Source organism: Rattus norvegicus, chromosome 17, assembly GCF_021556685.1.
Source record: "Rattus norvegicus strain SHRSP/BbbUtx chromosome 17, alternate assembly SHRSP_T2T, whole genome shotgun sequence".
In the NCBI taxonomy this organism is placed as follows: domain Eukaryota; kingdom Metazoa; phylum Chordata; class Mammalia; order Rodentia; family Muridae; genus Rattus; species Rattus norvegicus.
Window position 1 is genome coordinate 89,635,849 of NC_141550.1, and position 27,770 is coordinate 89,663,618.

The 27,770-nt window shown below is 41.4% G+C and overlaps 1 protein-coding gene across 11 annotated transcripts in view; it reads left to right on the forward strand.

The window, feature by feature from the left end:
• Etl4 (enhancer trap locus 4) overlaps nt 1-27,770 on the forward strand; it is an 817,363-nt gene that overhangs the window by 333,636 nt on the left and 455,957 nt on the right. For 5 of the 11 annotated variants that reach the window (XM_087590283.1, XM_087590284.1, XM_087590285.1 and 2 more), the window contains exon 1: nt 21,138-21,377. The exons of 4 other annotated variants lie outside the window; for them this stretch is intronic. In XM_087590283.1, the coding sequence (XP_087446409.1) occupies nt 21,161-21,377 (217 nt within the window). In that variant the 5' untranslated portion in view covers nt 21,138-21,160. Of the gene's footprint in view, nt 1-20,807; nt 21,378-27,770 lie in introns of those variants that run through there. 2 more of the 11 variants (XM_087590287.1, XM_087590312.1) reach the window with 2 other exon arrangements.

Here is a 27,770-nt window from a genome sequence, read left to right on the forward strand (position 1 = left end):
AAACCATCCCTGCATGCCTGGGATGAAGCCTACTTGGTCATGGTGGATGATTGTTTTGATGTGCTCTTGGATTCGGTTTGCCAGAATTTTGTTGAGTATTTTTGCATCGATATTCATAAGGGAAATTGGTCTGAAGTTCTCTTTCTTTGTTGTGTCTTTGTGTGGTTTAGGTATAAGAGTAATTGTGGCTTCATAGAAGGTATTCGGTAGTGATCCATCTGTTTCAATTTTGTGGAATAGTTTGGATAATATTGGTATGAGGTCTTCTATGAAGGTTTGATAGAATTCTGCACTAAACCCGTCTGGACCTGGGCTCTTTTTGGTTGGGAGACCTTTAATGACTGCTTCTATTTCCTTAGGAGTTATGGGGTTGTTTAACTGGTTTATCTGTTCCTGATTTAACTTCGGTACCTGGTATCTGTCTAGGAAATTGTCCATTTCCTGAAGATTTTCAAGTTTTGTTGAATATAGGTTTTTATAGTAAGATCTGATGATTTTTTGAATTTCCTCTGAATCTGTTGTTATGTCTCCCTTTTCATTTCTGATTTTGTCAATTTGGACACACTCTCTGTGTCCTCTCGTTAGTCTGGCTAAGGGTTTATCTATCTTGTTGATTTTCTCAAAGAACCAACTTTTGGTTCTGTTGATTCTTTCTATGGTCCTTTTTGTTTCTACTTGGTTGATTTCAGCTCTGAGTTTGATTATTTCCTGCCTCCTCTCCTCCTGGGTGTATTTGCTTCTTTTTGTTCTAGAGCTTTTAGGTGTGCTGTCAAGCTGCTGACATATGCTCTTTCCTGTTTCTTTCTGCAGGCACTCAGCGCTATGAGTTTTCCTCTTAGCACAGCTTTCATTGTGTCCCATAAGTTTGGGTATGTTGTACCTTCATTTTCATTAAATTCTAAAAAGTTTTTAATTTCTTTCTTTATTTCTTCCTTGACCAGGTTATCATTGAGTAGAGCATTGTTCAGTTTCCAAGTATATGTGGGCATTCTTCCTTGACTGTTATTGAAGACCAGTTTTAGGCCGTGGTGGTCCGATAGCACGCATGGGATTATTTCTATCTTTCTGTACCTGTTGAGGCCCGTTTTTTGACCAATTATATGGTCAATTTTGGAGAAAGTACCATGAGGAGCTGAGAAGAAGGTATATCCTTTTGCTTTAGGATAGAATGTTCTATAAATATCCGTTAAGTCCATTTGGCTCATGACTTCTCTTTGTCTGTCTACATCTCTGTTTAATTTCTGTTTCCATGATCTGTCCATTGATGAGAGTGGGGTGTTGAAATCTCCCACTATTATTGTGTGAGGTGCAATGTGTGTTTTGAGCTTTAGTAAGGTTTCTTTTACATATGTAGGTGCCCTTGTATTTGGGGCATAGATATTTAGGATTGAGAGTTCATCTTGGTGGATTTTTCCTTTGATGAATATGAAGTGTCCTTCCTTATCTTTTTTGATGACTTTTAGTTGAAAATTGATTTTATTTGATATTAGAATGGCTACTCCAGCTTGCTTCTTCTGACCATTTGCTTGGAAAATTGTTTTCCAGCCTTTCACTCTGAGGTAATGTCTGTCTTTGTCTCTGAGGTATGTTTCCTGTAGGCAGCAGAATGCAGGGTCCTCGTTGAGTATCCAGTTTGTTAATCTATGTCTTTTTATTGGGGAGTTAAGGCCACTGATGTTGAGAGATATTAAGGAATAGTGATTATTGCTTCCCGTTATATTCATATTTGGATGTGAGGTTATGTTTGTGTGCTTTCATTCTCTTTGTTTTGTTGCCAAGACGATTAGTTTCTTGCTTCTTCTAGGGTATAGCTTGCCTCCTTATGTTGGGCTTTACCATTTATTATCCTTTGTAGTGCTGGATTTGTAGAAAGATATTGTGTAAATTTGGTTTTGTCATGGAATATCTTGGTTTCTCCATCTATGTTAATTGAGAGTTTGGCAGGATACAGTAACCTGGGCTGGCATTTGTGTTCTCTTAGGGTCTGTATGACATCAGTCAAGGATCTTCTGGCCTTCATAGTTTCTGGCGAGAAGTCTGGTGTGATTCTGATAGGTCTGCCTTTATATGTTACTTGACCTTTTTCCCTTACTGCTTTTAATATTCTTTCTTTATTTTGTGCGTTTGGTGTTTTGACTATTATGTGACGGGAGGAGTTTCTTTTCTGGTCCAATCTATTTGGTGTTCTGTAGGCTTCTTGTATGCCTATGGGTATCTCTTTTTTTAGGTTAGGGAAGTTTTCTTCTATGATTTTGTTGAAGATATTTACTGGTCCTTTGAGCTGGGAGTCTTCACTCTCTTCTATACCTATTATCCTTAGGTTTGATCTTCTCATTGAGTCCTGGATTTCCTGTATGTTTTGGACCAGTAGCTTTTTCCGCTTTACATTATCTTTGACAGTTGAGTCAATGATTTCTATGGAATCTTCTGCTCCTGAGATTCTCTCTTCCATCTCTTGTATTCTGTTGGTGATGCTTGTATCTACGGCTCCTTGTCTCTTCCTTTGGTTTTCTATATCCAGGGTTGTTTCCATGTGTTCTTTCTTGATCGCTTCTATTTCCAGTTTTAATTCCATCAACTGTTTGATTGTGTTTTCCTGGAATTCTTTCAGGGATTTTTGCGATTCCTCTCTGTAGGCTTCTACTTGTTCTCTAAGGGAGTTCTTCACGTCTTTCTTGAAGTCCTCCAGCATCATGATCAAATATGATTTTGAAACTAGATCTTGCTTTTCTGGTGTGTTTGGATATTCCATGTTTGTTTTGGTGGGAGAATTGGGCTCCGATGATGCCATGTAGTCTTGGTTTCTGTTGCTTGGGTTCCTGCGCTTGCCTCTCGCCATCAGATTATCTCTAGTGTTAGTTTGTTCTGCTATTTCTGACAGTGGCTAGACTGTCCTATAAGCCTGTGTGTCAGGAGTGCTGTAGACCTGTTTTCCTCTCTTTCAGTCTGTTATGGGGACAGAGTGTTCTGCTTTCGGGCGTGTAGTTTTTCCTCTCTGCAGGTCTTCAGCTGTTCCTGTGGGCCTGTGTCTTGAGTTCACTAGGCGGGGTGCTGCCCAAGGGCTCTCTGTGGCAGCAGCAACCAGGAAGACCTGTGCCGCCCCTTCCAGGAGCTTCAGTGCACCAGGGTTCCAGATGGCCTTTGGTGTTTTCCTCTGGCGTCCGAGATGTATGTGCAGAGAGCAGTCTCTTCTGGTTTCCCAGGCTTGTCTGCCTCTCTGAAGGTTCAGCTCTCCCTCCCACGGGATTTGGGCACAGAGAACTCTACATGTTTGATTCTATGATGGAATGTAGTTTTGAATTTTATTTTCAAGTATCCTTTGACAAGTAATTAATTTCATATTTTCACTTCCCCTCCTGAGAACTTTCTAAGCTTGCTTCCTACTCTCATGTGCTTTATTGTAGATTCTTTGGAGGATTTCTTTATGAGCAATCCTGTTGTCCATGAATATAAATGGTTTTTAAGTTTCCCTGTCTAATCTGAGTATCTATTGTCTCTTTTTCTTTTCTTATAGTTCTAGTAGTAGGTATAGCAAAAGCAAGCAACCCTGTCTCTCTCACTTTCCAGCCCAAAGGCAGTGAGTCTATCATTAAGGTGGCATCTAGAATGTTTTTGCCTTGGTTTTGCAATCAAAGGTGTTCATCAGATTTATAAGCTCCCTTTTATTTCTAGCTGACTGGGAAATTTAATTATAAATGGATGTTGGATTTAGTAGAATTTTCACCTTCTTCCCACTAAGATAGTACTATTTTCTTTCTTTCCCATGGTCTTACACATCACAGGCTAGCTTCGAACTCATTGTGTAGTCAAGGAACATCTGGTCTTCCTGCCTCTATCTCCTGAGAACAAGAAGGACAGGCATATGGTTTCCTGCCCTGTGGATGTGGCTCTGCCCATCCAGCCCCAGACCCATGCATGGCAGGCAAGCATGCTGCCAAGTGAGCGAAACCTAAAGCAGTCTACTTTGCCATTTTGTATGTATTTGTAGGGTTGCATGTTGTAACCAGAAATGTTCATACAGTGTATAATAAATAATCCAATTGAGATGATTAGCACCCCTTTCTCCACTTGTCATTTATTGTGCTGAGAACCTAAGCTCCTGTGAGCTAATAGAATTCACATAAATCACTTTGTAAGCTACAGTCATTCTGCTGTGCTATCAAACATTGGAATTTATTCCTTCTCGTTATTTTGTTAACTGTTTTCTGCCCTTCCTTACCAATGAGAACGATCTTATTTTCAATGGAACCGACCTCTAACCTACATTTTCCTGTATCTAGATAGTTCACTTGTAGCCTGGTTCCATGTTGCCTCAAATCATGGGATTTCATTTTTATGTAATATGATTTCATAGAATGAGTTAAAAACATCTCCTCCTTCTGGCCTGAAAGAACATTGGTAGGATTTGTGTGAACTTCCCCAGATTGGTGTAAGGGCATGCATTCACCAAAGAAACTACTTCAGCCTGGAGGTTTCAATTGTGTAATGTTTTTGACCATTAATTCAATCCCTCTGCTTGCTTGATTGACTGATTGATTGATTTCTTAATTCTTAGATAATTTCTTACCTTGTGTCATGGTAAGCTTCAGCTGTCAACTTGACACAACCCATAGATACTTGGGAAGAGGAAACTTAAGTTAAGGAATTACCTCTATATGATGTGGCTCAGGCTGGCTTGGAACTTGTGATCGTTCTGCCTCTTCCCCCGGACTGCTAGCATCACAGGCATGCAGTGCCACTCTCAACCAGAAGAAAGACTCGGCTCGTTTTCTATCTGTTGCTGAACCAACTATACCACACTGGAAGTTTCTATCTTTAAACCAACTGTAGATTTGCACTATGTTGCTAGACTTAGTAATGTAAAACTGTTCATATTGGTCCCTTTACATTTTGGTATCTTAGTTCATCCCCAGTGTTGGTAAACTGTGTTGTTATTCTTTTTTCTCAGTTAGTCCTGCTTGAGTCTTGAACGTTTTATTGATCCTTCCATGCATCAAGCTTTAGGGTGCACTGATATTTTCCCCCATTGTTTTCCCTAATCTATTTCATTGGTTTCTGTTCTGTATTACTTTATGCTTATTGATTTGTTTGTGTATTTTTATCACTGTGCAATATCCTGCATAGCCTGGGTTCCAGAACCCTATCTAGAGCCAGCAAAGGAACGTAAAAAGGGTAGACACACATACAGTGAAGCTGGGATCAGGTGAGATTCTCTAACCCATACTGCCTCCACAACCTAGAACCTCAGTGTGTTCCAGGTGTATCTCAGGGGTGCAGGGGACAGGGATGGCTAGTCTGGGGAGGAGATCTTGTGGGTGAGCAGTCTCTCGGAATATAAACATTCAGAAAGAAAAAGTCACAGCCGCTAGTCTTTGCACACACTGATCAGTCATTCATAAGCAATCATACTTGTACGCCTGAGAAAAGCTTTGCTTCTGTCTTGAGCCTGATCATATGTGTAATGGCTTTGCCAGTTGAGCATTGGTAATTACTGACTGGTTATGGAATCCCCCACAGGCTATGCCTATTCCAAAACATATATCTGCTCAGAACTTCACTCACTCAGGGCTTGTAGTACTGGGAATCCGATCCATGGCCTTGCAATGTGACAAGCAAATACTTTACCTCTGACCTGTTGACCTCAGCCCTTTCCTATTCAATTTGAGCCTAGGTAGACCTCAAATATATAGTCCTCCTACTTCAGCCCCTCTAGTTGTTAGAATTACAGATATCTGACATCTTACCTACTTCATGCATAGTTCAAGTAGAAGCTTACATTTTGATGTGAGGTCTTGGTGCTGTGTAAACTGGACACTTTATATAACATCACCTCGTCCATGTCATCCCTTACCACTAAAGCTTCAGAAACATCTGCCTGAGTTCTATATACCGTAATTTTATTTTCATTCAATTCAAAGCATTTAATGACTTTGTGTTTCTCCTTTGTAAGAGTGAGGTGGGGTAGGTAGGGTAGGGGGGTATTTAGATGATTCTTTCTTAGCTTTTGGACATTTGTACATTGTTCAAGCAGCATTCTGTTACTGGTTTCTAATTTACCTCCATTAACCAGAAAAATTTACTCCCCCGACACTTTGTCCCATTACGTGTTAGTCTCTCAGAACTGTGAACTCTGTCTTCTCCCCTCCAAATGACCACCAAGCTCTGCTGTGCTGTCCCCTGCTGCACTCTGACCTGGATATTCCAGTCAGTAACCTGAAGCTATGTTGAGCTTAACTCGTGTTTTATCCTCAGAGCACCACTGTGCTTCATTCATGCAATGTCTGAGAACAACTGTTTCACAATCTGTGTCTCTTTCCCTAGTACTTAATGCAGAAGAGTAATTGCCCTCTCTTTTACTCTGCCACTGCCCTCAAGCAAGTTGAGAACTATCTAAGTCAATTACGTTACCTCAAATAGCAAGGACTAGAAAATATGACATTAAAATGTGTCATCTTCTGTAGTGAAAGCAATATAAGGCACCGATAAATATATTTTATAAAACACGTACAGTGTACAGAATATTATGAAACATGATTTAAAAAATAAATCATTTAATATGAAAACTGGGAAAAATACAATGCAAATGGATATAAAACTAGTTAGTATGAATTTATTTGAAAAACTAACAAAATTTTAATAGTTTGTGTTGGCACACAATTTAAAAACTAGGTATAATATTTGTTTATAATAACAAATATCTGAGGATATCTGATATAAATAAATAATTGTTATTATTGTTATTGAAGTAGGACACATTCTATGGCACGTGTATGAAGGACAGAAGAATCAAGTTGGGATCAATTTGCTTCTACCTTTATATGTGTTTGGGGGGATTGATCTCAAGCCACTTGTACAGCAAATGCCAGGAGGCCATCTTGCTCGCCCCTGATACACATCTGAATAAGGTTTGATATATCACAGAATATCATTATGTGTAACAGCACTGTGATTGTGTAGTGTCAAATGGCACAATGTCTGTGAAAAGATTGCAAATGGATTGTGAGTGTCTCATAGTGCCTAGCTGGTTATTCTCTCTCTCTCTCTCTCTCTCTCTCTCTCTCTCTCTCTCTCTCTCTCTCTCTCTCTCCCTCCCTCTCTGAGCTCAGATTCCTTATCCAAATAATAACAGTACCCACCTCATATAGGAAAAGACTGAACATGTAAAAAGTCCCTGGGACAATGGCTGGTGCTGTGGTTTGAATGTGAAATGTGCTCCCCCAAAACACACACACACACACACACACACACACACACACACACACACACACCATAGGTTCATGTGTTTAAACACTTAGATCCCAGCTGGTGGCTGTATTTGGGGAGACAGCAGAACATCCAGGTGCAGAAACAGGGCTAGTCACAGGGTACAAGTCATCAAAGATTATTGTCCCTTTCTCCCTTCTGCCATTCACTCTGTCATGACCCGCCAACCAAAAGAGGAATTCCTACTGCCCCAGAGAGTTCCTTCTGGGCTATGAGGGTCTGGATTCCTGAACCAAATGCGACTTTCTCCCTAGAGTTGCGTCCATCAGTTATTGTGTCACAGCAATGGTTGCAGTAATTAATACTGTTGGCTTCTTGCATGTGTGAACACATATTAGCTACTTTTATGTTCATTTGCTCTTACTTATTAACATAAAAAGACATAGCACATGGGTAGAGAAATGGACAATGAAAGAGAACCAAAACTCAGGTTTTTAATAAACAGGACTAACGGGGCTGGCGATTTAGCTCAGTGGTAGAGCGCTTACCTAGGAAGCGCAAGGCCCTGGGTTCGGTCCCCAGCTCCGAAAAAAAAAAAAGAACCAAAAAAATAAAATAAAATAAACAGGACTAACAACTTTTGACCTCTGGGGAAGAGTCTATGCGGTCATCAAGTGGAGACTGAGATGAACTTATTCATATTCATTGTAAGATGTTTGTGCCCTGTCTACACCTGCAAAGTGAAAATTAGTTATGCTATATCAGAGAGACTCTCACATATAGGAATTGTAATACCACAGTGAACCCCAGGCTTAAGGCCAGAACTTAAGACACAAAAGAATAAATAAAACTCTTTCATTTCATGGCCTACACAAAACATTTAAAGGAAAATTAAAGAACACATACACATTTGGGAAGCCATGAAAAAATTCAGCAAATCACTGAGACTAAGCTGAGGCATGCTGGCACATCAGGGTTCAGAGGCAACCGGGTACATCCAGGGTGGTGTGGCTGTAGACTGTGTGTGACTTCCAAAGGATACTCGTGTGTCTTTTGTGTTGGCTTTCTGTTTGCATTTTCCTCACATACCTTCTTGGTTTGGTGTATTTCAAATCTTCTTAAAAATTTCCGAGGACTTCCCCCAAATCTCCACCACTAATATTTGTGGTCTATCAATAGTTTTCTACATCCATAAATAAGTGTTTTGTTTTACATTTTATAATTTAGTGCTGTGAAATGAACTTCATGTTTTCTCCTAGGAAATATTTCAAGTTATAAATACCCCCATGAAGATCCTTTCTAGGAAGCAAGCTTTCAGTGGGTTGGAATTACGGGTCCCCTGAGGGCATGGAGATGAGCACAGGAAGCAGGAAGATAGGAGCTGAGGGCATTAAACAGCCCTAAAATATAACGGAGAATAAACTTCAACTTCAGATTCTTTTTCCTAGTTGCTCACAATGCTTACATTTTTTTGTCTAAATTTTTGTCTCATTTTCATCCAAATCATATCACCTCAGATCAGAGATACAAACATCTCAAAGGAAGCTCTTTAGGGCCTTGGGTACCTTAGCAACTTAAAACTGTGTAGAAAGGGAAATGTCAAATTAAAATGCTTCTTCTTTTTACATAAATATCAAAGGTGCCTTCTTTGTGAATGAGTCTGCAGAGATATGATGGCTGTGTTCCCAAATAATGTGTGGTATGAACTATTTTGTGATCCTTGAAGAGCATCCAGAGGACAGAGTGAACTTCTTTTCATTCATAAAGATGAGGGCAGGGTACTCAGTGAATGTTTAGCTTCTCAGGAGAAATAGAGTTCTAGAAAATAGGAGTTTCTAGAAAATAATGCCAAATTGTGGAAAGTTGGGTCTGAAGGATCTATTGTCAGGGATTCTGAGGTGATGGGGGAGATTTCTTCCTCCTTATAAAAAGAATTTGTTAACTCTCCCAAGAAACAAATGTTTGCATAAAATGCTATGTCCGGGCCAGGGACTTAAGAGACCAGGGAATGAGTTCTGGGGAGTCATTTTCAGGGGTAGAGATTAGCTCAGCTCAGCTAGAAAGCCTGTGTGGTGGTTACTCCAACTGCTACCTAGGCTGGACTGGGATCTACCAATCCATATTTCAGCTCACCATGAACCTCAATGTTTTGTTGTTTACTTGAAAGACCTGCTTCTAGTTGGGATGTGGCTCAGCCTTAATACACACATTGAATCCCAAACAATGAAGGTAAAGCTAGTTTGTAGAAGGAAGCACCCATGTTTGAAAGTGATGTCTAATTGTCAGACAAAATGACAGAGTAGGTTATGGCCAACTCTCACAAAAATAGAGAAGAAAAAGAGGTGACTTTTTCTTTTTTGGTTCTTTTTTTTTTTTTTTTTTTTGGAGCTGGGGACCGAACCCAGGGCCTTGCGCTTCCTAGGTAAGCGCTCTACCACTGAGCTAAATCCCCAGCCCCAAGAGGTGACTTAAGAGCAAGAATCACAGAGAAAGAAGGCAGTCTTACCAGGATAGTTGTAAAGAGACAGGTTGCAGAGAGAGAGAGAGAGAGAGAGAGAGAGAGAGAGAGAGAGAGAGAGAGAGAGAGAACAAGCTAGACACAGGTGAAGACAGAACAAGCTACAGAATGAGAAGGAGCCAGAAAATTAGAATAGATTGCCAAAGGTAGTATGAGGAAACCAAATTGAGTCAGTCATCATGGAAAGGAATTTTGATCCAGAACAGCTGAGTTGAACAAGCCAGCTAGAGTTCAGAAAGAACTAGGAAGAGGTAATCTTATTCAGCAGTCTCGGAGACGGAAACCATTCTATACCTAGATAATATTATACAGATTCTAGAAACTTCCAGGACTAGGTCTAGCTTAGCAGATAGAGGGAGTAAGCCTCTGAGATGACTATTACCTCAGGTGAATAAGAGTTATTTTATACCTGGGAGATCACTAGAGCATGCCTCTTGAGTGTGTCTGTGAGGAAATTTGCAAGAGTTATAAGTAAGAAGAAGACATCCCCAATTAGAGCGGCATCATTCCATAGGATGAAGACCTATATGGAATAAAAGAAAATCCATTGCTGCACACCTGCCTCTCTTTGCTTCTTGTCCTCTATATGTGAGCTGCCTTTCTCCACCATATTTCCTACCATGAGGGACAGACTTCTGAAACAGTGAACCTAAAAGAAATCTGTCCTCCTTAAGGCATCTCCCCAGGTATCCTGTCTCATGAGAAGTCCATGACTAGCACAGTTGACAGAATGTGTGAGAGAAATAACTTAAAGAAAGACATTGATTTCAGGGGCTTCATCCCTTGAGGGATAGAGAGGAAAGTGACTAATAATGATCATGAAAATTCTGTCTTCAAGCCCTCAGTTATTTTCAAAGTCTTCTTTGGACTGTTTGATCTTTAGTTAGCCTATAGCCACTGACGGGTTATTTGTTAAAGTTAGAGAGGGGGAAGTCATTTCCCAAACCAAATGATTGGCACCATCTCTGTGGCATTGTCACAGAGTGACGAGGCAAGAAAGCACACGGAGATGTCCATAGTGAGGCCATAGTGAGACCTCAGAAGGAGAGCCACATCATGCACTTGGTAGGACAGTAACAGAGGAGTTCTCTCATCATGGTGGTGAGATGGTACTACCAGCCAATCCCCATGTGGCTCCTGAGTTCAATCCCCAGAACCCACCCGAGGAATGACAGACATTCCAACAAAATAACCGCAGTTAACTATCCATGTGCTCTGCCACCAAGCAATACTCCAGGCCGAAAAATATGTTCCCTCTGTGTGTGTGTGTGCGCGCGCCCCTGTATGTGCATACAAATGCAGGTTGGAAGATAATTTATAGGAGTTGGTTCTCTTTTTCCACCATGTGGGTCCCAAGGGATTAACCCACATTGTCAGACTTGTCAGCAAGCACCTTTGTCCACTGAGTCATCTCTCTGGCCATCAGATACTTTTTTAAAAAAGAATTATTTATTTTATGTATATGAGTACACTGTGGCTGTCCTCAGACACACCAGAAGAGGGCATCAGATCCCATTACAGATGGTTGTGAGCCACCATGTGGTTGCTGGGAATTGAACTCAGGACCTCTGGAAGAGCAGTCAGTGCTCTAAACCGCTGAGCCATCTCTCCAGCCCCAGGTACTTTTCTACTGTGATAAAATATACATACCATCAAGCATTGTTTTGTTGACTCTAGCATTCACAGTTTCATGGCATTAGGTCTTCAGATTGCACAACCATCGCTATCCTCCATCTCTAGAATATTTACTGTTCTTCAACTAAAACTCTCTGTTTCCCTTCCTGTCCCCTAAAATCCGCTATACCTTCTTATAAATCTCTTTCTGTTATCAAGTTACATAGAATCATACGGTATTTGTTTCTTACCATTTAGGGAAAAATGCCCTCAAGCTCATCCAGACCTAACATATATGTCAGAAGTCCCATCTCTTTAAGGCAGGTAATACTTCATTGTATACATACAACATATACATGCACATTTACATCTCTTTATCCAGTCATCTCATTGAATCCTTGGGATCCCCATACATTTTTTTATTCTAGTCCCTACTCTTTCTTGGGCATAAACCCAGAAATGAATTCCTAAATGACATCGATTTGCTTGCTTAATTAGTTGGGAAACCACCACTTACTTCTCCTGGTGGCTGTGCCATTTTGCAGTCTTCCCATCAATGTACACATATTCCAGTTTTTATGCTTCCTCCCAACTCATTACTTTTGGGTTTGTGTTGGCATGCTTTTTCAAACTCACCGCTGCTGAGTGTGAAGTGTCACTTAGCACAGTGTTCAGTTGCGATTCCTTAATAATAATGGCTTCGAGTGGCTGCTTATGCGTTTATGAGCCTTAAACGATTATAAAGATTCATATTTCATAGTCCAAGAATAGAGCTGTTTCTCAATCTCCTTCTTTCTCTGTATGTCTGGCTTCACTTATGCATAAAATATAGTGTATAATTCAATAGGACATAGGGAAAATGTGACTCTTGGCCATGTTTCAAACACTCACATTGCCCCTGAGGATGGACTGGGTGCATGATTTTCAAGGTATTTAATGAACATAATTTCTCCCTTGCTATCCATCCTTAAACTTGGAGGCTTTTTGGAGAAGCTTAGCACACTCTTGATTCTATCAACTTTACTCTCACTCCTTGCTTTCCTATTCTCCCTGACATCATTACATTAGCATATTTAAAAACCTATGGAAACTGGAAAGGAATCCTACCAGAGCCACAGAAAGAAGCAAGTTATTTGCTGTTTTGTAGCATATAGTTAGTTGAATTAAATGTCACCCCCGAAATTTCATCAAGTGCCTGCTAGTTAGGAAACAGCCCTTTCTTAGTTCTTTCTATTTTAAGATTTGGCTCTTACTGACCTAGACATTTATGTGCATTAGAGTTTTTGTAGTTAAAAGCAAGCTACTGTCACCTCTCTAAATTACCATGAGAGAAGAAATACACTTGCCTTTGTGAGGACTGGAGGGCTGCTTATAAAGTCCAACACTGACTTCTCATTAGGAGAATTTAAAGTAGGAAAAGAATTTCAGCACCTTTGCCTCTTTTGCATTCTAAAGTGGGTGAGAGGTCATACCCCTTTGGTCAGGCTCAGTGGTATTTAAACATCACCAGAATACAGTATCATTACTAACAAGTAATGATGACTTAAGGCACCCAATGTTTCAGGTGTCTGTGTTGAAATGGTATGTCCAGTTACACCTGGAGAACCAGCCTAAGAAGAAACAATACAACTTTACTTCAGGATTCTAGTCTAAAAATAGAAGAATTTTGACTTGTACTCAAAGCTAACAAAATTTTTAAAACAACACATGGGAAGCTGACTGTGATTATAGAGTTTCAGTCCCCATCACAACCTGGCCGTCTAACACATTTTTGTACAACTTTCCAGACGGTTTCCAACTCTTCTTGTTGGTTCAGATAAGTCATTCAGTCTTCTATGTATGGGAGTGTTTTGCAAGAAAAGGAAAGAAAGAAAAATCCTTCTTGGCATTGACAATTTTATAGCATAATGAAGCACATCCTAAATCATTTTAAGATTCCTTTACAATATAGAAACACAGATGGGTGACATCATGGCATAAAGCAACTTTTATTGAAAACATTAAAAATGTTTTTGAAGGATTCTTAGAAACTGGAATGGTTAAATCAAGAAGTATTTGTGCCATGAGTAAGTAGGGAGCTGAGGAATCTGAACGTGCAAGCCTTTGTCTTGTATCTAAGAAAAAAGAAGGGTCGCAAAACGAGCTCCGCGCAAAGATTGATATCCAGCACTCCGAAGGGTTTCCCTACAGAAGTGAATAATTATACTTAATAAGTTGCCAAAGCGTATCTTCTTTAGTTAAGTTAGATTCAGCATGGGCTGTTTGTGGAACTGAATCACACCTCAAGCCATTAAGTGATATAATGTCCAAAGTTTAGGATGATGTAAATTTGGGAAATTGTTCACAGCTAGGCTGAGAGTCATAACACAAAAGTTCACCCATCTGAAGTGTGGGGCAAAGAATCCATATTGCAGACAGTGATGGTGGAGACAAAAATCTGAATAAAATTCACAGATGATTTTAAATGGCTATTCCAGAATGGAATTCACCAAACAGCACATGTATCTGTCCAGGTGTGTGTTTTTGTAAATAAAGCTTTATTGAGACTCAGACTTACTGATTTAGATGTTGTCTATGACAGTTTCCATGTGCAAAGCTCAATTGTTGGGCAGAGATCATTCTTCTCAGGAGGATTAAAATATGGACTTTGTGTCCCTTTAGAGAAAGAATTTGCTGAGTCTTGCTACCTTATGTTTTGCTAGTGGAAAAAAAAAACTGACATTAGGCTAGGACAAAATAGGAAATTGGTATTTTGTAATCATTATACTTATACCCTTCGATTCATGGTAAAAGTGACATTTTATAAAGGTGCCTTCATATTCATTAACTCATTTGGATGTTGAAACAATACCATGATATGTGACAGAAAATACTTCCAGGCGATCCAGCTCTGAGAGCTGAAGTGGCTTCTCAAGGGCAGCATAGCAGGTCTGCATGCTCTTCTGGTAGGATGAGCTTTGTCAAATGCTCTAGACAGCTGCTCAACGAACAAGGTCAGGAGGCCAGGGAAGGGTAAAGGTCAAGAAGCCCTGGAGAGTCCCATGTGTGATTCTTGTGCTGTCTGGAAAGCAGCAGCCACCCTTTGTCTCCCATAGATGAGAAGCTGTCCTCTAAATGGCCGTTCTGCCATTTGTTCCTGTGCATAGGAGGTTTTCTTCCAGACAGAGGCTCCTGTGTCCATTGGACACAACTTATGTCCTATCTGGGGAATGGAACATCTATAGGGTCTATCAATCAGTATTGAAGATGGAAAACACTTCCCAAGTCACTGCTGTGACTCAGCGGGCATTCCATGTCCATCCTCAGTACATGGCATTGGTAACAGATAGCTATTTTGACTTACACAGAAGAGAGATTCTGGGACCAGCTGGCCTGAGTTCAAATCCCAGCTCTAGCATACATTATCTGTGTGTTTCTAGACCTCTGAATCCCTCAGTTGACTCAGCTCTAAAATGGATCTGATAACAGAGCCTACTTATCAGGGTTGGGATAAATGGCTTAGAACAGAATCGGTGTTAGCAGTTGTCACTAGCAATTATCAATATCCACACCTACTATGGCTGGTGGCATTTACATGCTGGGATGCACCTTTAGTAATGTGCACAGGGAACCTGATGCCTTCACATCCAAGAACAGATCTAGTTGTTGTCTGTCATTTCTCACCTGTCATCTTTAAGGGTTGGGAAGAAGAATTTTGGAAAGGTCCACCCCATAGACCTACAGCAGCACACACTACTTTTAAGACGCCAGTGGCCTGAGCTTCAGAGGAACACTATAATGCCCTGGAAAGGTGACTTTCAGCCAACTCAACCGTCATCATGTAATGTTTCCCCAAAGAAATAAGAAAAAGTATCCTTTTATAAATGATCTTAATTTCCGCCTTTAGAACAAAAGAAAGTTGACTTGAAGTCAATCAGAGGAATTTCAGTTAGCTGGGTAAACAGATGAGTAAACATGAAACAAGCAAACCAAATAAACAGCCAAATATGATAACTTGTGCCTTCAGGATTTGGAAAACAGACTAGAACAGGCTGACGTAGAGCAGCTCTGAGCAAGGCTTGAGTGAACTCAAATACACAGGAGCCCCTGAGAGCCAAATACCAGAACCCATCATATATGGTGTTACACAGGCTAAATCCAGGAGCTGTCACAGAGATCAGAGGCCAAGAACAGAGTTAACGGGAGCAGTTATTGGATTTACTGAAGGTACAGTTCTGAGTGTCTTAATGTTCTCTGTTTTCATTAGGAATAATACCGAAGCAAAGAAATTCCTAAGGTGGAGTATGGGGCTGGGACATGTAGTTATAAAAAACTTGAGGTACCCATTGGTCTGAGGAGGAGGAAGGGAAGGAAAGGCAGTCACCTGTTCAGTAGTAGCTGGGTGTGATGGCACAGGTTTGTAACTTTAACTAGGAGAAGAGGCAGGAGGTTTGGGAGGTCCTGTTAGCTTGCTATATTAATAAGATCCTGTCTCAAAATAAGCCAAAATTCAGTAACAATAATGATAAAATTAGCTTAGGAAGATGCCCTCACACAAACAAGACTAGTAGTAATGGATTTGGATAAACTTGGTATTTCAAAAGAGGAGAGCCCTTTGACCTACTTTGCTGACCAGGCCACTGACTAGCAGAAGTGTTGACAGTGACATTTGGAGACCAGAGGGCCTGGGAACAGAGGTTGTCTCTAGCATATGCAGACTCAGTGGAGTCTTAGGGATCTGTCCACAGTAAGGAGGTTCTAATTGTACTGAAGCCCACAAGCTGAGAGGAAGGTGCATCTACACCTGTTTGGCTGGGAAACAGACACTACAGGTGGTTGTCAGTATCCAGAGTTGATGGTAGGCTGGTTACCTCTTGGTGGTAGGAGAGAAATTGTTAGAGTAGATTAAAGCATTGTCTCCTGAACAAGTCAATGGGAGTGTAATGGTTCCTGGAGTGTCGGAACAATTCCACAGGAGTGTAATGGTTCCTGGAGTGCCAGAACAATTCCACAGGAGTGTAATGGTTCCTGGAGTGTCGGAACAATTCCACAGGAGTGTAATGGTTCCTGGAGTGCCGGAACAATTCCACAGGAGTGTAATGGTTCCTGGAGTGCCAGAACAATTCCACAGGAGTGTAATGGTTCCTGGAGTGCCAGAACAATTCCCCAGGAGTGTAATGGTTCCTGGAGTATTTCACTAATTGTTTTGTAAAGGTCTTCTACCCCCTAGGGTCTCTCATGATTCAGGATGTCTTGTGATCCAGTGACAGCTCTGTTAACTTTAGACTATGATGATAAAAGAGCACTGACTGCACAAACTGCCCCTTTCCCTTATTGCTTGAGTACTAGGAAGCTCCAAAACGGCCTTATAAGTCTCTGGTCTCAATTATTAATTACTCTTTATTTTAATGTCACAGAGTTATTCCTAATAGTATATGTATTTTGCTAACCAATTTTGGTGTTTTTAGAAATAAAGTTTTTATTTATTTATTTTTTATTTTTTATTTTTTATTTTTAATTTTTATTTATTTATTATTTTTTTTAGTGAGTCAATATTCTGTCTTCCTTGTATGTGGTAGATTCAGGCACATTTGGTGTGTAGCTGACCAAGCAAATGCTTCTAGGTCAGCTCTCTTTCCTTTGTCTAAAACAAAAATATCCCATGCCATGTAGATCCCAGCTGTATGGTAGCCTGACGTTTGAGATGCTCTGAGAGACAAAGTGTCTCAGGGAAACTTCCAGTAAGTGCAGAGGGAAACTAATGGGCCAGGTGGTGCTTTCAGGCCTCAACCTTCTGCATAAGCCAGCTTCCTTCAAAGAGATGCACAAATGTTAGTACAGACAGGCAAGTCTGTCTTTTGAGTGATAGAGAAATGCTTCCCACCAGTATCATGGCCATGGAACAAATGGATGCCGTGAGGAGTGGTATGAGCTTGGTGTTCTCAGACAGATTCACCACACAACCTGTGAAGGGCAGATCCAGAAGAAACAAACTAAACAACCAAGGTCCTGCAGCATATGTGGTCCAAAACGGTCCTTCGGGGACCTTTACACAGGGATGCAGTCTAGAGCATCTCCCAGAGATGCTCTACTCTTACTCTCGGGAGTAAGAGGCTTGCCTGGAAATTGCTTTTATAAGAGTCTGGAAACCTAACTTAAGCCTTGCCTGAAATGTTATCGCAGTGCTCTAAAGTAAAGCTCAGAAATGTTCCATTCCAGAGGCTTCCAGATAATTCTAGAATCTCTTAGGCATGCAAAAAACACAGGGCTTAGAGGAGATTGTACCAGCGACGATGACCCCAGGTATCCTAACATCCAGTTCATATTTTGCATCATGCATTTATTTTGTATAAATGTATACATGTGTATTATTTAACCTGCATACAGGTGTATTTTTATATATATACATATATATATGCAACTATATATATATAATTGACTAGATATATGGATCTATAAGTATATATTACTAAATATTTATATCCTATTGGATGCCTGATTATTGGCTGAACATAGTGTGCTATGTAAATGCTTGTGTATACATGTATATGATTGACATGTATTTTATATGTACACTCATAGACACAGGCATATTCTGTATATGCACATATATGCATATATATTTATACAATGTAAAAGTCTTACATTGGTTGTTTTTCTGGAAGACACTAGTATAGTCCTCACATCTTCCAGTGCCATTTCATAACAATTTCAGTTAGCTTTTTTTTTTCCTGTCTTTTATAAGTAGGTCCGGTTATCCCAGGCCCCGTTGGAGGAGATAGGTATGCTATAACCATATACAATGTGATTCCTGCTAAATGCTTGCCCACTGGATAGGAAAACCACCTGTTTTAGGTGGTGTCGGAATACGGTTACACTTTTTTCCTGGCATGGATCCCTCCCTGGCTCACCAGGCTCCAGTGCACTACCAGGTGCCACAGACCCAGCAGCCACGAGGTCTACACCTACTTGGGACCGAGCTGTATCGCTGGTGCTCATCTCTTTTGAGTTGGAAACCTCAACTGTGAGCCTTCAATGCAGTCTCTCAGCTGGTGACAGAGCCTGGGATAACCAGATCCGCTTATAAAAGACAGCCCTGCCAGGCTCTGACACAGTGCTTAGCAGTCAACAGTATATCCAAAATTATTTTCTTTGCCAATTTCATTCCTGAAATGAAAGTGACTGCTAAGAAGATCCTAGAAAGAAGGAGCCTGAGGTAACTTGAAGAGACAGGGCTTTGGCAAAGAGGAGAAGCCTGGTGCAGCTACAGTGAAGCCTGGCCTATCTGGTTTGGACCAGAGTTTTAAGGGCGAAGGGGTCACTTCGATGTTATATTTTGTAATCTGATGGTGTGGATTTGATGATGTGTGGGATTTGGGAAGGCACTGGTTCCCTGTCTTCTCAGCTTACTCTTCTCATTAATGGTTTACTCTTAGCTTCTCTGGATTTTATCTGAAATTACCCATGGGCTCCCACTGTGGACCTTCCAATCTGAGTCAGGATTTAGACTTGTAACTCTGGTGGCTTGTGTGGCTGTGCTAGGCAGCACTAAGTCTGGAATTTTTGGAAGGATAGAGTGAGGTGGTAATGGTGGTGGTGGTGGTGGTGGTGGTAGAGGTGTGTGTGTGTGGTGTGTGTGTGTGTGTGTGTGTGTGTGTGTTAATCATTACCATTGTTATTGTTATGTATTGTCATTGAGGCAATTTGAATGGCATCCCTGGTAGGCCAAAATTGTCCCAGCTTTATTAATTGAATGCTGAAAATGGTTGTTTCTGTTTGCCAGGCCCACATGTAAAATAGGGGTAACACCTATTCGAGTTGATTCCAAAATGTATACATTTCCTGGCCTCCACTTCTCACCTGAAAATATATACATTTCCTGGCCTCCACTTCTCACCTGAAAACGTACACATTTTCTGGCCTCCACTTCTCACCTGAAAACGTATACATTTCCTGGCCTCCACTTCTCACCTGAAAATGCATACATTTCCTGGCCTCCACTTCTCACCTGAAAAGTGCTAAATCACTATGCATTCGTTGGGGTATTAGTGCGCAAAGGCCCAGTGTATGATCACAGGTTCCCAGAACCCTTTTATAGTTCTTACAGTGTTTGTGCAGTTTCTCCCTGAGGGAACATAGAATAATTGAGGTTGCAAACAGCTTAACCTCAAATAGTAAAAATCACTGACATGGGAAATAAAGAGAGAAAAGGGTTCTCCTCAGTTGGGAAGGAGCTACATGCTTCTGGCAGGCTCTGTGTGTTTAGTTGTGGAAAGAACTGTTTCTGCCTACGGAAAACCTGACCCATGAACACTCCTGATTTTCACGTGTTACATATTATCATCAGTACATGTACAACTACTCACTAGAAGTCACTCCAGGCTCTTTAAAGGGTAAAATAACATAGTCCCAAATTTGCAGAGAAAGAGAGGCAGAGACAGAGACACAGACAGACAGACAACCAGAGACAAAAAGAGGCACAGAGACAGACAGAGTCAGAGAGACAGAGAGACAGACAGAGACAGAGTCAGAAAGACCAAGAAACAGACAAAGACAGAGACACAGACAGAGATATAGGCAGACAGAGTCAGAGAAAGAGAGACACAGAGACAAACAGAAACAGAGTCAGAGAGAGACACAGAGACAGACAGAGAGACAGAGAAACAGAGAGACACAGAAAGTGACAGAGAGACAGAGAGATAGAGAGACAGAGACAAACAGAGACAGAGACAGAGAGACAAAAAGACAAACAGACAGAGAAAGGGACAGAGAGACAGAGACAGAGTCAGAGAGACAGAGAAACAGAGACAGAGACAGAGAGAGACAGAGACAGAGAGAGATATAGACAGACAGAATCAAAGAGACAGAGAGACAGAGACAGAGAGACAGACAGAGATATAGGCAGAGTCAGAGACAGAGAGACACAGAGACAAATAGACAGAGTCAGAGAGAGACACAGAGACAGAGAGACAGAGAAACAGAGAGACACAGAAAGTGACAGAGAGATAGAGAGACAGAGACAGACAGAGACAGAGACAGACAGAGACAGAGACAGACAGAGACAGAAATATACATGCATATGCATATACCCACCCTCCCTTATACAGGCTTACAGCTCCCTCTCCTCAACTCCTGGGTGCTGCATAGCAGCCCAAGAGGTATGGGAAATGCCGTCTTGTAGTTTCTCTCTTTTGCACAGTGCTCTTCACATTCTGTAAACACTGGAAGTGTTTCTGTAGGTGGGTATCCATCCAGGTCCACCCTTGGATTGTAATGTAGGAATGCGCTAAGGCACGGAAATAGTTGCTTGAACGAATGCCTGGAAACTGAGCTCCGCATGAGCTCCACAGTCCTGTAAACCTGGCATCTGGCTCATTTTCACATATTGTACCTGAGTGGGCGGGTCTATATTTACATTCGTGTTCCATTTCTGGCTGTCCAGTGACTAGTCTGAGCGTGCTGGGGACTTCCCTGAGCGAGCGTGCGTGTGTGCATACTTCACATTCCCTGTCCCAGAATCTGCAGGTCCCTGGAGTTGGACATTTACTATTGGAACTGCCACCTTCATCTTTGAAACCCGTTTCCGTTCCTCACTTCTAGTGATGGGGTGATGTGGCTGCAGAATGCCTTTGTTTAATAAACAAAAAACAAACAAAAAACAAGTGGCCCAGCCCAACCCCGCCTGGCACTTTCTATCCAGCTGAACACAGTCGCTGGCTGTTGAGTAGTGAATCTCATAGGGTAAACTTTAGAATTTGCTGCCCGAGCAGGTACCAATCTAGAACGAGGCTTTTTCTTGTTTGGGGGTTTTATTTATTTATTTTTTTTGGCCCCCTGCCGTTTGAAATGTCCAAATCCTCCCGCTCGGCTAGATCCTTCTTTACTAACGCAGCTGCTAAGCTGCCGTCCTCTAAGAAGGATGACTTAAGCAGCAAGCAGAAGAAAATCAGCCGAGGTGAGAAGACTGAGAGGACTGGAAGCGAAGGAAACTTGGCGGAGCATCAGCAGGTGCAGACAGCAGTAGCAACTGCAGCTCAGAGGAAGGCAGCGGAGGCTCACAAAGGTAAGGCTGCAGTGGCGCTTTCTTCTGGCGTGCCTAGAAACTTCCTGCTTTGGACCCTGCCAGGTAACTGACACAGATGCGGCATAGATCCTATTTAGCTCTGTTTGTGTGCACTCGCCCTTCCCTAGCACCCCGGAGTGCACTGTAAAATAACCAATCGTTAGGACAGTGGACGCGACAGTGCCTTGATTAATTAAAGAATGATGTAAGAACGTCTGGGAGTGCCGGTTCTCCTGGAGATGAGAAATTCGTGCAATCTGTGCTCTTTCGTAATCTGAACGTGGCTGGCTAAAGTTTCGGATCGCTTGTCTACATGGAAAAAGAAAAAGTGTCCTAAAACCATGTCGTTAATTAGCAGAGGAAAATTTGCATGTTTACTTATTGGTCATCTCTGTTTAAAATGCTGTGTCTCTGAAATGCTAATCTAACTCCATAGTTCCTTGCCAAGTAAGACAAAACTTCTGCTAACCTTGTTACCTGGAGAAGCCCTCTCAGGTGCGTGCTAGAGTGGCCCTCCGTGGGAATCCTGTTCAGCATTTGAACTGGAGTTGAAATATTGAACTGCCAAGAACGTTTATCTTAGTGTAGACAATCACATGGGCAGCAGGCTTGCATTTTTTTATATGTAATACTAATCTCTCCCATTTTTATCAAGAACTATACATTGAAATTCCTAAGAAGTGTTTCCTAATGCTTATTTTAATACGTTTTGAGCTCTCACCGAACAATGTAACAGCTAGATCCTGGAAGGAAAAGTTTACATTTTATTCAAAAGAACAAATTCATTTTATAATTTCAACCCTGGCCTCTTCTGTTTAAAACTATTTTTTAAAAAAAAACTACAATAATACTTTCTTGTGCTATATGCTACTTTGAAGAAGCAAATGTCTTTTCTGGGGATAAATCCATTTCTCCTTACCTTTGCTGTCCTTTTGAGCAATGAAGTGTTTGTATAAAAACTGAAGCCAAAAGACTCTGAAAAGTAGAGCACAGAATGAACATGGAGGACTTTGGAAGGATTGATAGATGTCAGAAGAGGCTGAATCTTGGTGGAGTGGTAACCAATTAGCATTCAATGAGAAGGAACATCAACCTCCCCCACCTACAGAATGTTCACGTTTGTGGTACACATAGCTGCGTGCCTTTATCACACACAGGGAGACCTTTCTAGAGGGGCTTAGTCCAAAGATTATTGAGCATGCTGACCTTCAGTCTTGTTTGGGGGTGCACCTGAACAAACTTTGTAGATGAAAATAACGTTTGATAGCAGTTGGTTGGGGGATTTCTTTTAAAAACTATTAAAAACTAATACTCTTTATCACAAAATCAATAGAGATAATGATATTTTGTAAAAAAAATTAAATGAGAAGAAGATTATAGATTTAAAAAGTGGTATTTACTTTGAACCTCTCGTGGAGAAAAAGGAAAGTTGACACAATAAAAACCTTAAGGTTGACAGCAGGACAGGGTTATTTTGAGGACCGTGAGAAAGCACATGTATCTTTACGTTTAATCAGAATTCTTTTAAAGAGCAGCCCCTCTGTCCTGGTTAAGGTTATTTATTGCTGCAGTGAAACACCAGAACCAAAAGCAAGTTGAGGGAGGAAGGGTTTATCCCACTTACATTTCCACAGGGTAGTCCACCATTGAAGGAAGTCAAGGCAGGAGCCTGGAGGCAGGAGCTGATGCAGAGGCCATGGAGGATGCTGCTTACTGGCTTGTTCTCCATAACTTACTCAGCCTGCCTTCCTACAAAACCCAGGACCACCATGCAGTCCCACTTACATAGGGCTGGGCCCTCGCCTATCAATCACTAATTAAGGCAATGCCTTATAGGCTTGCCTACAGCCCGACTTATGGAGGCATTTTCTCAATTAAGACTTTCTCCTCTCCAATGACTACAGCTATGTCAAGTTGACATAAAACTAGCCAGCACCTTTATATCATATAGTATTCATGGGCACCTCTCATTGGAGAGCAGGGAAAATTCTATGTTGTAACAGGGTTTTGTTAGGTTTTCACTGAAGTGTGTACCATGTGATTAAGAAATCCAAGGCCAGAGAGAGATGGTTCTTCTCACCAAGCCTGCTGTCCTCAGTTCCACATGGCAAAAGTAAAGAACTAACACAAGATTTCCTCTGACGTCACACTTCTGCTATGATACATGCTCTCTCTCTCTCTCTCTCTCTCTCTCTCTGTCACACGTGCATGCGTGCATGCACACACATACAAACAAACAGTCATACACATGCACATACACCATAAATAGATGGATGGATGGGTGGATGAATGGAAGATAGATAGATAGATAGACAGACAGACAGGCAGGCAGGCAGACATATGAGTGGATATATGTTTAAAAAAAAAGGAAAGGCACTCCTGGGGCTGGAAGTACAGCTCAGTGATAAAACATTGACCTTGTATGTGAGGTTCTGGGTTCTATCTCTAGCAATACAAAAAGGAAAAAGAGAATTAATCCAAAGCCAAGCGTAGTGGTACATGCCTATAATTCCAACACTTAGGAAGCTGAGGCAGGATTGCCAAAATTTTGAGGTAAGCTTGAATTGCATAGATCTTCAGGCTAGCAAGACCCTATCTCAAAATAACAATCCCAGTAATGTCGAAAATGCCATCGGGTCTGAGACTGAGTTGAGCTCTGGCCTTGCTGGCCTCACTGAGGTCTGGTGTTACCGTTTAGAAAGATATATTTACGCCATGAATGTGGCTTGGTCTTCGTCAGTGTCTATGCCTTGGTCTATGTCTGGTTTCATGTTCACCAAGTACATTTTTAATTGTGTGTAAAGCCTGTGTCTCTCATGTAGTGCATTTCACAAATAACAACATCATCCTCATCTGCTCCACATGGTCCTTGTCCTCCTCTTTAATGTCAAATTCCTAACCTTTATTTCTCATTAAATTATTGATGTCCTGAGTTGTTATCATAACGGGATCCTCCATGGCTTCTCTGTTGATCACATCCAAACATTGGAAATGAACACTGTGTATAATAACTATGATAACCGCCTAAGGATTGTCATGCCTAATCCAAGAAACACGATGTTATCACTTTCTCTTGTGGTTTTAAAATCTTAGTCTTCTTCTCTGTGGGGCATTTCCAATTTCTCCAAGGAAAGAAACACCTTTCTGTCCAACATGTGTTTCTCGGTGTCCTTCTGCCATTTTTTCCTGCCCTTTCCTGCCCAATTTCTAGATCGCAGAACGATCAGAGGAAAAGCTAAATGGGAAGAAAACGTCTGAGCGTTTGCATGTCTCCAAATACCTTTATGCTTTTTTATGTCCCCAGGACAGTTTGAGTGGGTATGGATTTCTAGATTGAGTTAATAGCCCTGTGTCACATGTGTTCACCGCTTCCTTTGTGGGTAAAGCCTTTGCTCTCTATTTCAAAGTTTTCAGGATCTCCTCTTTATCTTTGATATTTCAGAACCTTCCTAAAGCATTTGAAAGCATTAGATCTTTATCCATTTTGACTAGATCTTTAATGGGTTTTTTCAAGTTGAAGGGTGCCCTCCGCTCACACTCTCCGGCTAATTCTTAGGGGATGTATTCCTCCCTCCATACTTGCTCTCTTTTCCCCTGTGTGAACCTCTAGGACTTTGCTGTGTGGTTCTGTGAGGATTACCTTCGCTTACATTTTTAATGCACATTTTTATCTTTTGGAGTTTCTTGATTTTATTTTCTATCCCCTCTGCGATATAATTGTGATCGTTACGTTGTGAATTCCTCAAGAGTTTTATCACTCTAAGTTTGAGACCATATTGCAGGACATTGGTTTATATGTCTAAGTAGGGTGCCTGTGAGGTAGTCACTTAACACAGTTATCACTGCCTATTGTATTTTGAGGGTACCATGCAAATCAACAACCCGATTAAAGACATCCTTGGGATGTCGGCGTGCTTCTCATCCCTAACTGATTATCCAGGTTGTCCCTGCATCCTTAAAACCGTAGCGTCCCTAAGATTCTCCCATGAAGAACTCACAGCATGATGATAATCGTCCAAATGGGAGGATGTCGGTGTTGACGTGTGTCCTGATACAGGCTAGGATTATCCAGAGGAGGGTATGAGTCAGTGAGAGAGACTGACTTGCTGAGCAGTTTTCCTCCTGTTCAAATATAGTCCCCTAGATGGTGCCATCCTGGTTTCAGTAATTGATTTACTTACTTGAGGGGTATAGAAATTGTGCCTGGGGCTGGGTAGTGCTGGGACAGTGCTCTATCGCTGAACTGCACTTCAGCCCTTGAATTATCATAGCTATTATTGGTTAACGCATGTGTGCAGCATGATGCGGAGGGAGCATGCATGCCATGGCACATGTGTGGATCAGAGACTTATAGCAAGAAGTCAGTTCTCCCATCAACCTTGACATGGGTTTCAAGGACCCACCTCATTGTCATCAGATTCCTGTGGCCAGGTCTTTACCCACTGAGCCATCTCATTAGGCTCGGCTCCTGACGTTCAAATGTGGTTTCCCCTCAGCTATTCAAAATAAAAACAATCATTCTTAAAAGTACACATGAATACCAAGACTGGTTTGAAGAAATAGTTTCCCTTCTCTCCTACACTTTCTATGATGAAAGAGAGGGTTGTGGTGAAGTCTAATCTCTTGAGTTTTACCAATGTGGCTGGCACAATTATAAGCAGCCTTGGGGAATCCTGTGACTTAGTGCTATTACTGTACTTGTTTTTCAGATTATGAAATTGAAACAGAGAGTTTGAGGTAGTTTCTCAAAACCATTAGTCAGGAAGTCATAGAACCAGAATTCTAATCCCATTTTTTATTAAAGTATAATTACATCAGCCAGGCCATAGTGCCTCATGCCTTTCATCTCAGCACTCAAGAAACAGAGGCATGTGCATCTCTGTGAGCTTGAAGCCAGCTTAGTCTGCAGAGCAAGTTCCAGGACAACGCAAGATACACAGAGAAACCGTGTCTCAAAAAACATATACATATATATATATATATATATATATATATATATATCAATCATATACATGTATAAAAATCCCCTCCACCTCCCTCCAACTCTTCCCTTCTATCCTTCCCTCCCACTCCCTGGCCTCTTTTTCTTTCGTTGTTATTGTTTCATATATATGTATGTATGCCTAAATATATAAATACAACATGCTGAGTTCATTTATTGTTGCTTGTCTGTATAAGATTGTAGGACAGACCACTTGGTATTGGATAACCAATTACAGGGATAAACCCTGGGGATACCTAACCCTCCTCTCTCTTTAGTCATTGGTTACTTATAGTTCTTTACCTAGGTGTGAGGCCGAGTAAGATTCCTGTTTCATACATGTACTGGCTGGTTTTGTGTGCCAACGTGACACAAGCTGGAATTATCACAGAGAAAGGAGCCTCAATTGAGGAAGTGCCTCCATGAGACCCAGCTGTAAGGCATTTTCTCAACTAGTGATCAAGTGGGGAAGGCTCAGCCCATTGCAGGTGATGCTGTCCCTGGGCTGGTGGTCCTGGGTTCTATAAGAGAGCAAGCTGAGCAAGGCAGGGGAAGCAAGCCAGTAAGTAACATCCCTCCATGGCCTCTGCATCAGCTCCTGCTTCCTGCCCCGTGTGAGTTCCAGTCCTGACTCCCTTTGGTGATGAACAGCAATGTGAAAGTGTAAGCTGAATAAACCCTTTCCTCCCCAACTTGCTTCTTGGTCATGATGTTTGTTCAGAAATAGAAACCCTGACTAAGACAATACAGTCGTATGTCTATTGACAGCGTCATGGTTGCATTGATTAAGTCTTGTTTGGGCGGCTATATTGTTGAGGTACCATGAATGTAGTTCATTGTCATTTCTAGGATAAAATGGCACAGTTTCCCAGCAGACTTCCTGGTCCTCTGGCTCTTACAATATGTCTGTCCTGTCTTCTGTGCTCTTTCCCAAGCCTTAAGTGTGAGGGTTGTGTTGTACTTGGATCAACTGGAGCCTGGTCACGACAAGTTGTTCTCTGCATTTTGACCTATTGTGGCTTTCTGTAGTGTAAAAGCAGCTTCTTTGATGAAGGAGAAGAACCGTGTTCATTTGGAGAATAAGGATAGAATGCTAACTGCATTTGGAACTAATTCCATCAGTTTTACCATCTGACCTTGTACAGTTGACCTCTGTTCTAAAGCACCTGTCTATACAGAGCAAGCATCTGCTCGATGAAGGAATGAATAAGGCTGGCCAAACTTAGTAACTGTTCAGTCTGGTCCCTGGGAAAGAAAAACCTTTGGTGACATTCTACAACTCAACACAACTCCTTTTGAGGCAGGTGTGGAGGTATGCTCCCATAAGTCATCATCTATGTCGAAGGCTGAGGAGTAGCTCAACTCAGGAGTAGCCTGGGAAACAGAAAAATAGAAAGGAGATAGGCTTCTGG